This window comes from Fonsecaea pedrosoi (genome assembly GCF_000835455.1).
Source record: "Fonsecaea pedrosoi CBS 271.37 unplaced genomic scaffold supercont1.4, whole genome shotgun sequence".
NCBI lineage: Eukaryota > Fungi > Ascomycota > Eurotiomycetes > Chaetothyriales > Herpotrichiellaceae > Fonsecaea > Fonsecaea pedrosoi.
The window spans coordinates 4,073,381-4,086,387 of NW_013550612.1; the positions used below are offsets into that span (position 1 = coordinate 4,073,381).

Sequence of the window (13,007 nt, forward strand, 5' to 3'; positions counted from 1 at the left end):
GCCAATCTGCCCACGGTGCCCACGATCAACTCGCAATCATATCGTCACCAGTGCAACTTCCGAAAGGATGCGCCATTTCCTCGAAACACATTCCGTCTCTCCCGTATCGCCTGCTTTCGCTTATGCCATGCCCATCATTCTCTCTTAACGAGCCAGCAAGCTTCCTTGGGCACTCCTCTCCACCCTGCCTCGCCCGCTTTGGGTAGCTTCTTCCCACATTTGGCTTCGCCAAATCGAACTCCAGTCTCCACCAAATCTGTGCTCATATCCCGTCCAGCGCCACGAAGCGCCTTAACCGACATTAAACCGTCAGCTACGCCGTCATGGCCTGTGAGCAAGGTCCCAAACTTAAGATGAAGGAGGTCAGGAATCATGGCAATGACAATTCGTAACATGGCGTGAGCTATCTGGTGGTTGCCTGGGAGCGGCTCATGAGTGTGTGGTCTGATCGATGCACTTGTACCAGCGTACGAGGGCGGATGAGTACTCGTAGATCTCGTCGCCAAACCCGCCGATGCTGGGAAGTCCAAGACACATTCTCAAACTGATCCTGTTGATATTGCTGCTACCAGCGTAGTACCGGGATGTGGAGGTCGCGCAAATAACATCGCGCAATCATAATTAGAGCTTGACGGCGTGCGTGCGTGCTTGGGATCTCAACTGGGATCGTCAAGCCCGCGAAAATACCACCGCCACCTTAAAAGTGCCATGTCGACAATGCTGTGTCCGAATCGCTCGCTTCATCTCCGAGCCCTGCCAAGTAGCTCGTGTTATTACCGCGTTTCAGATTTTAACACCTCATACCGAACAGGATTACTATCCTCGCTCGAGCCACTGGTAGAGGAGCCTGTCAATTTCCTCCTTGGGCTGGACCCCGCTCCGCCGCTGAGCTCATCCCTGCGCTGTTGACGACTACTCGGTCGAGCAATGTTGCGTGCGCCCAGTTCCTGGTCGCGCGACGATGCGTCACTGTCCTGGCGCGAATGCTGCGTAGCCCTGTTTCGATGACCCGGGCTCATTTCGCGTTCTCTGGACGACCGGGATGACCTGGGCTGCGATGGATCCGATGGCTGAGAAGTAGGGGGCACGGGTACTGCATGCCCACTCGCCGTCTTCCGTTTCTTCGGCGAGTTCTGGTACTCTGAGCGTAGATGTGATCCTGCGTGCTGTGAAAATGGCGACCCGTGTGTGCTCTTGCCTGAGGGCGTCGGCGGCTGGTTTCCCGCCGAAGAAGAGGTCGGGTTGGGTGGTGTCCAGTGATGGAAAAACAAACCCGGGCCAGACGGTTGCTCCGCTGCAGGAGTCTGCGCTTGTGGCATTTGATGGACTGGTGGTCGGTTTGGCTGGCTGGTTAACGAACCGGGGACAAAATCGGTAGTGTTGAGACGTGAAAGTGCGGTAGGAGTAGCTGTTACTGGCCCAGATATAGAACTGCGACTTTGGCTTGCTTGTACAGCGGCTGGGGCTTGTGAGAGTGGTGGTGGTGCTTGTAGAGGTTGATGAGCCGCGTAGGGATTCGACTGAATCATTCGATCTCGGTGGATGTCTGGCGACATTTGCTGCTGCTGCTGCTGTTGTTGTTGTTGCTGTAGTTGCTGCTGCTGGAGTTGCTGCTGCTGGAGTTGCTGCTGCTGAGCTTGAATCTGTTGCTGCTGTTGTTGGTTCTGAATCGTCAAGCTTGCGAGATACTGTTGCGCCCACTCCAAGGTGTGAGCAGGAAGACTCCCACCACCAATACCCGCGAAAATCAGAGGAACCATAGGCGGAGGGATCCCTCCTTGCAAAGACTCCCGCAGCATATCCTGCTCAATGCGTCTCTGGTCGAGTCGTAGACCTTCCTGCCGCGTCCTCTCCTCCTCTTGCTTCCGGCGATCTTCCTCAGCCTTCGCATGGAGCCAGCTTCGCATCGACTCATCCTGGCCTGCCCATTGTGAAGGCGGAGCCGGGAGATGTCCAAGTGGAGGAGCGGTAGAATGTCCCCGTTCTGGAGGAGGAAGACTGAGTGCCCCAGAGAGACCAGTAGGTAGCGGGGGCAGCCCTCGGTGAGAGTTGTTCATCCTCGAGTCCTCTAAGAATGGAGGTAAGTTGCGAGGGGACGGTGGAGGTGAATATCGCGAAGGTGTCGGTTTAGGGTAGATTGGATAGTCATGGGGTGGTTTTACGTCGTTCTGCTGCATATGGTTAGGAGGGGCCAGTGATAATAACATGGAGGCGGTTGTCGAGTGGTCTGTTCGAGCAACAGAGTGGTATGCTGGCGGACATGCAGGACAAGGAGATGACTGCAAGTGCTCGTGCTTTCTGGTTTGGTGCACACCCTTGTGGAGAGGGGGTCGGAGGTTGTATAATACTCAGAGAATAGAGTTGATCGAGGCAACCGTCAGTGACGTTCAGCCACAAAATCGTAGGTTGGTAACAGTGGCACCTTCTGCATCAGAGGCGTCCAGATTGTGTTCCTCGTACAGTGAAGATGAGCGAGTAGTTATGGGGTGGAAGGTGTGGATGGACCCGGTCTAGCAGGGTGTTGAAATTGGGGCTTTTCGCGAGAACCCCCAGAGTGACAAGAGCCCTGTCGACTCGAGTAAATTGGTTGGCGAGAATGGATACTGGTCTCAGAGGCCAGACTACTCGTAGACTCTGGGAATAGACAAGAGGGTTACGAGTGTGCGGGAGCAGAGAGAGTTTGAGAGTGGGATCTTTGCTCAACCGACCGCAGCAGGGACCAGACCAGACCAGACCAGACAGAGGTATAATACAACAGTGCAAAGGGTCCGAAAAATCAGAACAGGGTCTGTACCTGAATCCAAACGGTGAACAAGCAGAGACTGAGTGGACCGGAGAAATAACAGCTTGTTAAGCGATGTGAAGGGGTGAGGTCAGTCCGAGGTAAGGGTCCGTTCGAAAGCGACAGGATAGGGATTCTCTGATGCACAAGAATGAAAGAGACGGCCGTTTTGGGCTGGTGATAGGGCCGGATGCGAGCTTTTTCGGTGGGTAGGTCGTGCGGGTGTGTTGCGAGAGGGCACAGAGCGGATCGAGGGCCCTCTGGGGGGGAGACGAGGGAGGAGGCTAGAGAAAGGTTGAGGTGACGAACCGGGATCTGTCCTGGGGAGGATGGAGTGGCGTATCAAAGTGGGAGAGGCGGGACTGAGAGGACGAATAGATTGTAGAAAAGCCAGGTATGGAAGGGTTTGGGAAATGAGGCGGACTCGAGCAAGATGGGGAAGACAGAGGTGTGGGAGAAGCGTAGAAGGACTGGTTATTGGGTGGTTCGGTAGAAAGACTGGTATTGGACGGTGCAGTGATGGTATTCCTGTTCTCGAGGGCAACTAACTAACATTTTAGTCGGACCAGAAACGGCAAGCTATGCCAGACATGCTTTGAATTGAGAGAATAACAAAATGGTGGCTCAGCAGGGAGACGCTTTAGAGGAGCAGCGTGCGAGTTTCCCAAAGGGAAATAGTAGTCACAGTCCGGGAGGGGGCAGTCCAAAAGTTACAAGAATGGAGTCTTGCCGAGTTGAGTAAGGTAGACCGGTGAGCAGCATGGAGAGTTGGAACAAGGGAGCAGGCGAGGCAGGGAGCAAGGGAGTACGGAGTAGGGCGAGTAGGATATGGGCTTTCAGCGCCTCTCTCACTCTGGGTCTCTGGGTCGAGGAAACGAGCGAGAGAGAGGGAAAAAAGGACAGAGGGCGGAAAAGAAGGAAAGGTGCAGGGATGAGCCCGGAACAAGATCTGCTGCGACGTGCTGTACCACCTTTGGGGTGTAGTCCGTGTGCCAAAAGTCCGGATTCCTACAACTGGACACGCCTTCGACCTCGTATACAAGACAGGGTTTTTACGTAGCATAAAAACCACCTAGCTGTGCCTAGTAGTAGGGACGTTTCTTTTGACTGGTACACACCGGAGTACCTACCCTAGTGCTGCCCGTATTTTTTTACACGCCTCCAAAACTTCTCATCCACGCTGCAACACAGCCATTCCACCAACCATCCATGCCACTCGCAGCCACAGTTGTCATCCTTTCATTCATCCTCCCCCCCTTTTCATCTCAGATCCGTCTCCAGATCTGACTGCTTCGAGAAGCCCTGCGCCCTTCTTTGCTTTTCCAGTGAAGCTGTCTACTCGGCTCTCGGCAAGCCCTTCCTTTCCTTTTCGTCCCTCGCGATCCTCAAGCGACGGCTGTCTGCGGAGTCGGACGATGAATAGCCAAAAAAAAGAGGAGAGATGCTGCGTTACGGGAAACACACATTGAATAATCAAGGAGCCAAAAATCCGTTGAAAGACTTGTAGACGGCCTCTGCTTTAGAGTTCTCATACATGTACATGACACTGTGCTAAATGACTCCGACAACTGATCATCCTCCGATTGCGTCTTTTGCCTCGTGGCAATGTCACCCCTACTACGAATTCCCCTCCTCCTCCCCTGTCAGGGTGTGTCGATTGTCGGCTGTGGACACCACTGTTCAGCACCGCTGAACCTTGTCTCCATGCCACTCTGGTAGCACAAGTAACAAGGAAAGTCTAGGTGAGAGCTTCTAGTAGTAGTGTGGATTTTGGAGACCCGGGTGTCCATCGGGGGAACAGCCTACGGGCTTATGGCGGCTGTGCTACAGATACCCTCCGCCTACCGTCTGCCCACCATACCTGGCAAGGGTGGGATCTTCCATGCCTAGAGGGAACAGTTTGGAGCCTAGCACGACCTCCCGAGATCCAGAGCAATAACGCTCCTTGGTTTTTTACCTAGACATCACGACCCTCTTCCTACGAAAAGCCAGCTTGAGATTGTACCGTCATGATCACCCAGGTACTTCCCCGTTGTAGGTTTTAACTAGCCGTTGGAGGAATGGGGCTCCCCACCAGCCCACCAGCCCACCAGCCCACCAGACCTGCCATCCCTGCGCCAAAAAAACCACGTTGCCGTTGCCGCCGCCCGCAAACGTGCGTGCCATGCGCCCTCAGTAGTGAACGAACATGCCTCCCCTTGCAGCCACGCGCTTTTTCATGTCGATCATAAATCTTTTCCACTTTTGACGTCTTGGGTACGACATCGGAGCAAGAATTCAGGTGGCCTTCCGAAGTGCTCTATGATTCACCATACCTACGATCATTATCCTCAAAAAATACACTACATGAACCCCCCCAGACAATGGTTCTTTTTGATCCGTGACAAACGTATGCAAAACCAACAATAATCAGCACTTGATTTGCTTGTTATCTCGCTAGTTGTGGGAATGGCAATGCTGACAGGGGCCAACAGACGAACGATGCCACCACCCGTAAAAGGCTTCAAGTACGAGTTATTCACCCTGACACCAGCTACCATTCTAAGACGCAACATTGCCAAAGCGGTAATTACTTCGTCCGTGCATCCCTACACCTTGACAACAAACTCTGACCGTCGCCTATGGCTTCTTGGCTCCCATTCGCACTAAACAACTGACGGACGGGCGAAACAACGACCGTCGCAATCAAAGAGGAGGGCGTTGGAATTTATTAGCCACAAAATGCGAAACACTAGGTGGGAGAGCTCTGGTCGTAGACTGCACCTTTCGGTTTGATCGCAATTCTACCCAGTGCCACAGACCACAATATAACAGCCACAACGAAGAAACCCCTAGCTGCACCTTTAGCTGCATGGCATCTTCGGTGCAGGCTAGGCATTCTGGCAAAATCCTTGTTCAGTATAACATTCGCGCTGTCTGGGGAGAGCGAACTTCAAGTCGGAGCGTTTCCTTGGACAACGCCAGGGACAATCCCTGTTTGCAGACCAATGGGGCACTGCACTGCGTCCAAGGGTCGATAGCAAAAGCCCCCGAAACGACAGGAAACCTGGTTGCTTTGGACGAGCGAGCACAAACCAACAACCGGAAAAGGCATGGCCTGGATGCAGGCGTTCTGCATTCCCGCTTCGCTTGTGCGCAAATCGGGGGCCCAGCCTGCAGACCACAAACGTGACGCAGAAATTCTCCGACGGGCATTCACCAGCTGAGATGACACGCTCAGAAGAGCTTGGGACGGCGTCGCTTCCTGCATAATATGGCCTTTGTCAGCTACGGTTGAAACGGAGTGGTGTGATACCTTGCCTGAATACCCCAAGGTGGCCCAGTGCTCTATCCCTGTTACCTTTCGCAAGCTACTTTTATCGGTACCAAACACCGGCTTTTGACGATGTCCACCCCCAGTCGCTATTTGTTCCAGTCTGTTGCAACACTGCCTCGTGTTTGACAACCTAAAATTCGAGAGTACGGCCCAATCAGGAGCCTTCATATCAGCCCAAACTTTTGAGGGCTTTCAAGAAATTTGCTGTAATAGGACAAGGGATGGAGAACGTCATGATTGCAGCCACCAAAGCAGGAAAAGGCCCGCCAACGCTCGCAATCTAAACTCCCGTAACCGCGAACGCCTTTAAGAACCGAGATCATTTCGGTCAAGCCTGGGGCTCACAGCCAATTCAACAGTGGGCGCCAGGACCCTCCGTTGGCGTCATGAAGCGTCTCCGACAGGCCCAATTTGGGCTCAGTCTAGTCCAGCTTGGGCCGGATGCGTTCTGGGATGACCTCCACCCTGTCCCAAATCAGTTCAGGATCGCCTTGTCCTTTCAATTTCTCCAAGCAGAGAGAACCACTTGGGAGCATTCAAGGTGCTCACTAGCATCCAAAGCCGTTTTCCACCACGGATGGTCTGAGCGCCCTCTGAGAAAGGATGCGTTGGAAGCGAGCCCGTCGCTTCGGGCTACTTAGACTGTCCGCAAATGATCAGCACAGGCCGGCGAGAGAGCCCAAAACTGCCCGGCGGAGCCCGCCGCCGATGTCCACTGCTTGAGACTTGTTGAGCCACAGCTCTCCAATTCCATAATTTTCTTTTTCTAGGCGTGAGGAGGAGCTCTCCCGGCAGCGACAACCTTAGTCACTCTGCCTTTCGAGCATGGTAGCTGACTTCTGGGAAGCCGGCCTCCACGGGTAGTCTGCGGACGTCCGTCCTCTGCCGTTTCGGACAGAAGACGAATGAATGAGCATCGCTTGCCAGAGTCATGTCAGCCCAAGCAAAGCCACAAGCATTTTCCTTGTTGACAAACATGCCAGAACCGACCGCCCGGAAAAGGCAACAGATCGTCCTTCCGTGCATACTCTATTTACTTTATGCCTGCACCCTAAGAGGTCATGGTGCAGGAGATCTGCGCGTCAAACTCCGGCGGCGCATGCTTGACGTACTTGTAGCCGGCTACTGTTGTACAGACCCAATCTGAAGTGGGCTGGGCTCACACCCGTTGGACTTGGTCATACAAAAAACAGAGCACTCGATTCTCCAGCCATGTGCTCGCTCTAACACTGATCGTCACACGAGGCCACAGGGGTTGCAGCACGCGATTTTTTGCAAGCGAACTGTTGATCGACAGTGCCGTCTTCACCCCTATTTTCACGCTTGTTCGTCGAAATTGGGCATGGGATCGTCCTTTGCGGCCAGCTAACCGATGCCCGAAGGACAAGCTTCTATCCCATTCAGGCAGCTCGGCTTATTGTCATTGGAAGTCGCCACAATACCCTGTACAAATGTCGCCTCACCACCTGTCAGACAGGGCCTTGTCTGCACCAACTGTGTCTCTGTCCAGTACAACAACTTGTTGTCATACTCGCCGAGGTGGTGCTGAGCTAAGAGGTACTTTGCAGTGCGCTGTCCTACATGCCAATTAGGCGACGCAGAGCCAGAGTTCCCCCTTCTGCGCCTATGAATGACGAAGGCGGCGTAACACGCGAATGTTTATTCAGTCCATGTGAAGCATTGAAGGGATCGTCCCTGCATCGAGTCCCAAGACTTCGGGTGTACCAGTAAAAGAATAAGCTGTTGGCTTCGGACCATTTCCCTTTTCTCGAAGCGAACCAGCTATTTCAGCTTGGCAAGGAGAAGATGCTTTCGCCACGGGTTTCGTACCCTTGAGCACTGGAAGTCAAATGGTTGATGTCAAGCCACAGATTGGTTTCCAAGATACGGACGAGTAGCACTTGCAGGACGTCCCGGCCCAGTACCAGCAATCACTAGGAACAAGCACACAAGCCACTGACTTCACCAGTTCCAAACTCAATGCAAAGACCCTTGGACCCTTGAATGAATGCTTCCGGACTTTTGGTTTCCGCGCCCCAAGCATGACAACGACAAAGAGGCCATCCTATTCAGGCTGTAAGGCCTCCGAATTGGGACATTCTCCCGCATTGGCTTCAAGTTGTTATCCAATCCAAAGCCGACCATGTCGCGTCCGAGGACCAAACACGGATTTGTGGAGCCTGGGAATCAAATAGCCGCTGAATATCCTGCTGCACAACCGGCAGAGGACATTATCCATCCCTCACAAGACCTTCGTATTCGTACGAGTTACGTGTCGACGAACCACGGTCTCCAAACACAGGAATCAAGCATCATTGATTGAGGTCTGTCCCTGTTTGCATCTCTCCTGCCATCCAGGGAGATCATCCTTTGCTTAATCATCGTCATTTCCCATTGGAGGCGCAAAGAATCACTCTATTTGTGCCTGAAGACTGGGTCCTCGAAGGGGATCTACACCCTGCTTTTCGGCTGCTCGCTCATCGTTCACATGGCCTGGTCGATCAGTTGCACATCTCACCCATGTCAACATGGGGAAAGATGTCAATCGATAGTAGCTAATTGGAAAGGTTCTAGCATGCAAAACAACGGTTGTGAGCTTGGCACTAGAGTCCTCTAGCATATTTCTTGTTTAGCGAAGTTGCTTGGAGCGAGACGGAGGGTTCGACCCGAAATGGGTCGAAAGTTGTCCCGATCTCTCAAGCGAGGCAAACAACACTGACGCTTCTCTGGTTTGACACTGCTGCTCTGTCAAGGCTTGCCCGCCGACTTGTACCATGACTAATTGAACGGCCAGCTTAGCGGTTGTAGTGCAGCCTTATTGTCGTCAGTGGCACACGGCCGAGTCGACTGCCTCATCAACAAACATTCCTTAGCTGATGCCGCTCTGGTCAACACTGGAACTTGGATGGGACGCCCTGGTCGAGCTGTTTCTCAGAGACGTCTTTACTGTTGCTGGCTCGCGGAACTCCAAGATCCGAATCTTCCAGGGGCTACTCTCCGAAGACAGTTTCACCGACCAACCCTCTCGATGTCACCTAGCGGGAGAGATAGGCGGAAAGACAGTGAGCAGAAAGGACTTGAACTTGCAAAATCAAAGGCACTATCTGCTCCATATCTAAACAGATGACCATGGACCCAAGGGAAAGAAGACCATCGTGGTAGCTGAATCTCGACTCATGCCACTCAAACGAGGTACTGATGACCTGCCATCTCATATTTCTTCGGCATAAGAGAGGTAAGTCTGATTTGACCATGTGCGGTTCTGACAACCACGTAGCTTTCAGATTGCCAATGGCAAGTATCAAAGCTGTATGGGAACAAGGTCAGCAGCAGCAGCAGGGGGACTCACATATAGAAGGGCGCCCTGGCCGTGATCGAGTCTCGTCTGTAGGATATACAGTCAACGAGAAAAGATTACTCAGTGAGCCAGTCATTCAGTGTGTCGGTACTTCCTGCTCGAACCCCAAGGGAACTACTGGCCATGCAGCAGGGAATGCTACCTCTTTCCAGCATGTCAGACAAGATTGTGCATACCCCCGTAGATGTAACACCTCCATTTATACATTTGCTGGGATGTAATGGCCTGTCCGATTTAGTCAGGGAACGACAATCCTTCTGGCCAGTGCTCGTTTCCATAGATTGCGACGTGGCAAACACATGTATTGGATACTCTCGGCTCATTCATCTCGCTCATCCACGCTTGTCCACATATATATATATTTGTAAGCCATTGTATCACTCACCTCTCTTCGCTCTTTACCTACATATAAGGTAAGAACACAAGGGTCACAAGAGTCGGGAATCCAAAACCGGAAGGTGGAAACCTGGCAGATATTAGCGATTATCAATATACTCATATACAGACATACATATCTCCTACCTCTTACAAGCTCATCTCTCCCCATTACTGGATCCTATCCTATTACTTGCAAAGGCGTTCATTCATCTACTGTATGTAGTGTGTCTCGTATGATCTTTTCACCCGGCTGAAGAGGGAAAAAGGGGGAAAAAAAAATCCGTCTTGGTGAAAACAAAAAATACAACATACATTCCATATATATTCATGGGATTTTTCTTGTTGCTTTTTTCTTGTTTCTTCTTTCATCGTCTACCGGATCTTGGATCTTGGATCTCGCCTACTCCTAGGACCCCCTTCCAATCCTTTCCAACCCCAACACCCCTTTCATCGCTCAGGCCTTGATCTTCCCATTATGAATCTTCCATTCTGCTCGTGCGATGCGCATAAACAGGTCTTCATCTTGGATGGGGATCCAGCTGGTCAGCACTTTCATGGCGTTTTCAAAGTCGCTTTCGAGAAGGATGTCGCGCATGCCGTCGATAAGCGCGGCGGAGGCGGCGTGGAGGACGTCCAACGTCGTCCCAAAGGGGACAACCTCTTCGGCGTCGGGTGGGGGTTTGTCTTTCGACGACGACGTACCACCATCACCACGGCTTGGAGGAGGACCAGTGGATGAAACTGGTACCGTCATGTCGTCGCCCAGCAGCATGAATACATCCCAAACCCTCAACTGCGCCGGGAAGGGAATGGCATAGTTGAACAAAGTGAGATACCACCTCGTCCCGTACGCCGTGGGCCCGATGTTCAGCGATTCCAACTTCCTCGCCACTTCACCTTGGCCCAACCATCCCTTTTCAAAATCATCCAAGGCAGCCATCAGCCCGCCAAAGCCGGACCTGTAAAGTTCTCCAAGGCCGCGCAGCTCCCACATCCGTACAAGCATTACAAAGGCCTTTTCTTCGTCGTAGTATGCTAACAACGTCACCGCGAGAGCAGCCATACCCTGAACATATCCGGTCGAAGGAACATGCAGCGACATGGCGTGCAGAACGCGGAACAGCAGACGCTGCCCACCCCTATACCGTCTCCTGAACATGATATGGGACGATATCGTCCGTGGCACGTCCAGATCGATCTGCACATCATCCGGGCTTGCTTCACTCTGATAGGAATGGAATAGCGAGATCAAGTCGGCATCGCTAACGCAATTTTTCCGCTTTGATGCCGATGCACTGAGAAAACTGTGCCACGCTGTTGCACGCCACTTGTCGGGGATGCCTTTCCATGTTCGCTCGACGAGTTTGGGGTTTGTTGTGTCAAAAGTATATTCGCTCGCTGAACCGGCGCCCACCAGGGGTAGCCCTGTTTTGGGATCCTTCGCGGGCGTTTTGGCCTTTGCCATTCGCCGCCATTTTGCCTCACGCTCGAGCTCTTTCCTCCGTGCTCGCGCATTGTCGATTCGGACGTGGCCGTTCTCTACAACTGATTGTGCAGAGTCTGGGAGCGTAAGCATATCCATTGCTGAGTCCATCAGGCGGCGGTTTCTCGACCCCGGTATCGGGATCCTGGTGGAAGCATTTCGCCGCTGTGGTCGAGCATAGGCACTTTGAGAGCTCACCGGACGAGGTGGGGTGTTTTCGGGACTAGCATGTTTGCTCTGCAATGACCGCAAAGATCCATGGGCACTACTGGGAGTGCGGCGAAGAGTGTTTTTCCTTCGAGGTGTCTCACTAGCTAGCTGTAAGCTCGTTGATACCCGGGTGAGCCGTTGGCCCTTGGATTCGTCGGCACCGTCAACAGTCGTGGTCGGCGCTTTGGCGATAATAAAGCCGTAGCGGTCCACATCTGCATTATCGACATCCTTCCAGTCTTCCAACCCACCGGCAAGTTCGTTCTCCTCGCGCTCGAGAGTCGTATAAGAATGAGAGGCCGAGGTTGCCATGCTTGGTTGCCGCGGGTTTTTGGCGTCCTCGTAGATATCGGTTGTGGAAGTAGCGCGTGAAAGCGACGGGTTGCTGACACTGCAGGTATCTGTCACCAGTGTAGATTGCCACCGAGCTCCCATTTGCGCGGCCAGATTTACGTTGGAGTCCGTGTCGTATTGACCGTCCGTTCCTGCGGCGTAGAATGCGCGGACCTTTTCAGATAATAGTTCTTCGTCCGCGGAGAGGATCTTGGCTGGCAGACGTGCATGGGGAGTCCTCGCCACAGCTGAAGGCGCAGATTGTCCGTTGCCGGAAGCGGCCTCTGGGATATCGGGCTCTCCATTCATCCTTTTTTCCTCGTCTATGATCGGGGCAAGGTTCGGTGAGCTTTTGCGGTTGGACTGGTTGACTCTCCTCCCATCAATGAGCATGCTCCCTCTCTTGGAGAATTCTATGCTAGTTTCAGGAAGCAGTTCTTCGCCGAATCCAGTTGTAGGAAGACTGAAATCCAAGGATAGACCATTGATTCCCGGGGACGTCTCTTGTGTGTCTCTGCCTGTCTCTTTGAACGATGTAGCTGAACTCGACCGGGAGGGTCCCAATGACAACCATCTCCCACTCTCGGATGTGCTGATGTTGCTGCTGCGGTCGGCAAGCGACTCTCGGAAGGCAGTCTCGTTGACGCGGATCTGAGGAATGCTGAGCGTGGCCGAGGTTAGGCTGGATATCGTAGGAGTTCTGGTAGCGAGGCTCAGAGTGGTACTGGTCTGACTTTCTCTCGCGGAGATTGAGCCTGTAAGTAGAGTACGAGGCCCGTCTCCATCTTGCGGCGACGCGTTGGGGTTGTATCTCTTATTGGAGGAGATGGACGCGGAATCCCCTGTCAGCGGAGAATGTTGCGCCCTGTCTGGACCCAAGTCTGCGATTCGATGTAACGAGGAGATTGAGCGCGTGACCGGGATGGGAGGTTTGGATGGTCGTGTTTCGCTGTAGGGCAGCCCTTGAAGACTGTAGTTGAAGCTGGAGGTGGACGGGCTCACAGACGCACTGTGATCGCCCATCACTTCACCTGCCTCGCCCGGCACCCTCCAGATCTCCAAGCTTCAGCAATGTGGCCAGTCACCCAGTGAATCCTGGCACGCCTAAACTCAAAGGTCCCGGGGGTTGCGGCGGCTGCGGCATAGG

The 13,007-nt window shown here is 53.1% G+C and overlaps 2 protein-coding genes across 2 annotated transcripts; both read right to left on the reverse strand.

Annotated features, from left to right (window-relative positions):
- Positions 1-773: 773 nt before the first annotated feature.
- Z517_07277 (uncharacterized protein) lies at positions 774-2,207 on the reverse strand (the record flags this gene model as incomplete). The annotated part of the gene is made up of 1 exon (XM_013429015.1): positions 774-2,207. The coding sequence occupies one exon, from the start codon at positions 2,205-2,207 to the stop codon at positions 774-776; it is 1,434 nt and encodes a 477-aa protein (XP_013284469.1).
- Positions 2,208-10,288: 8,081 nt separating this feature from the next.
- Positions 10,289-12,883, reverse strand: Z517_07278 (uncharacterized protein; the record flags this gene model as incomplete). Its single annotated transcript, XM_013429016.1, has 1 exon — positions 10,289-12,883. The coding sequence occupies one exon, from the start codon at positions 12,881-12,883 to the stop codon at positions 10,289-10,291; it is 2,595 nt and encodes an 864-aa protein (XP_013284470.1).
- Positions 12,884-13,007: the final 124 nt, after the last annotated feature.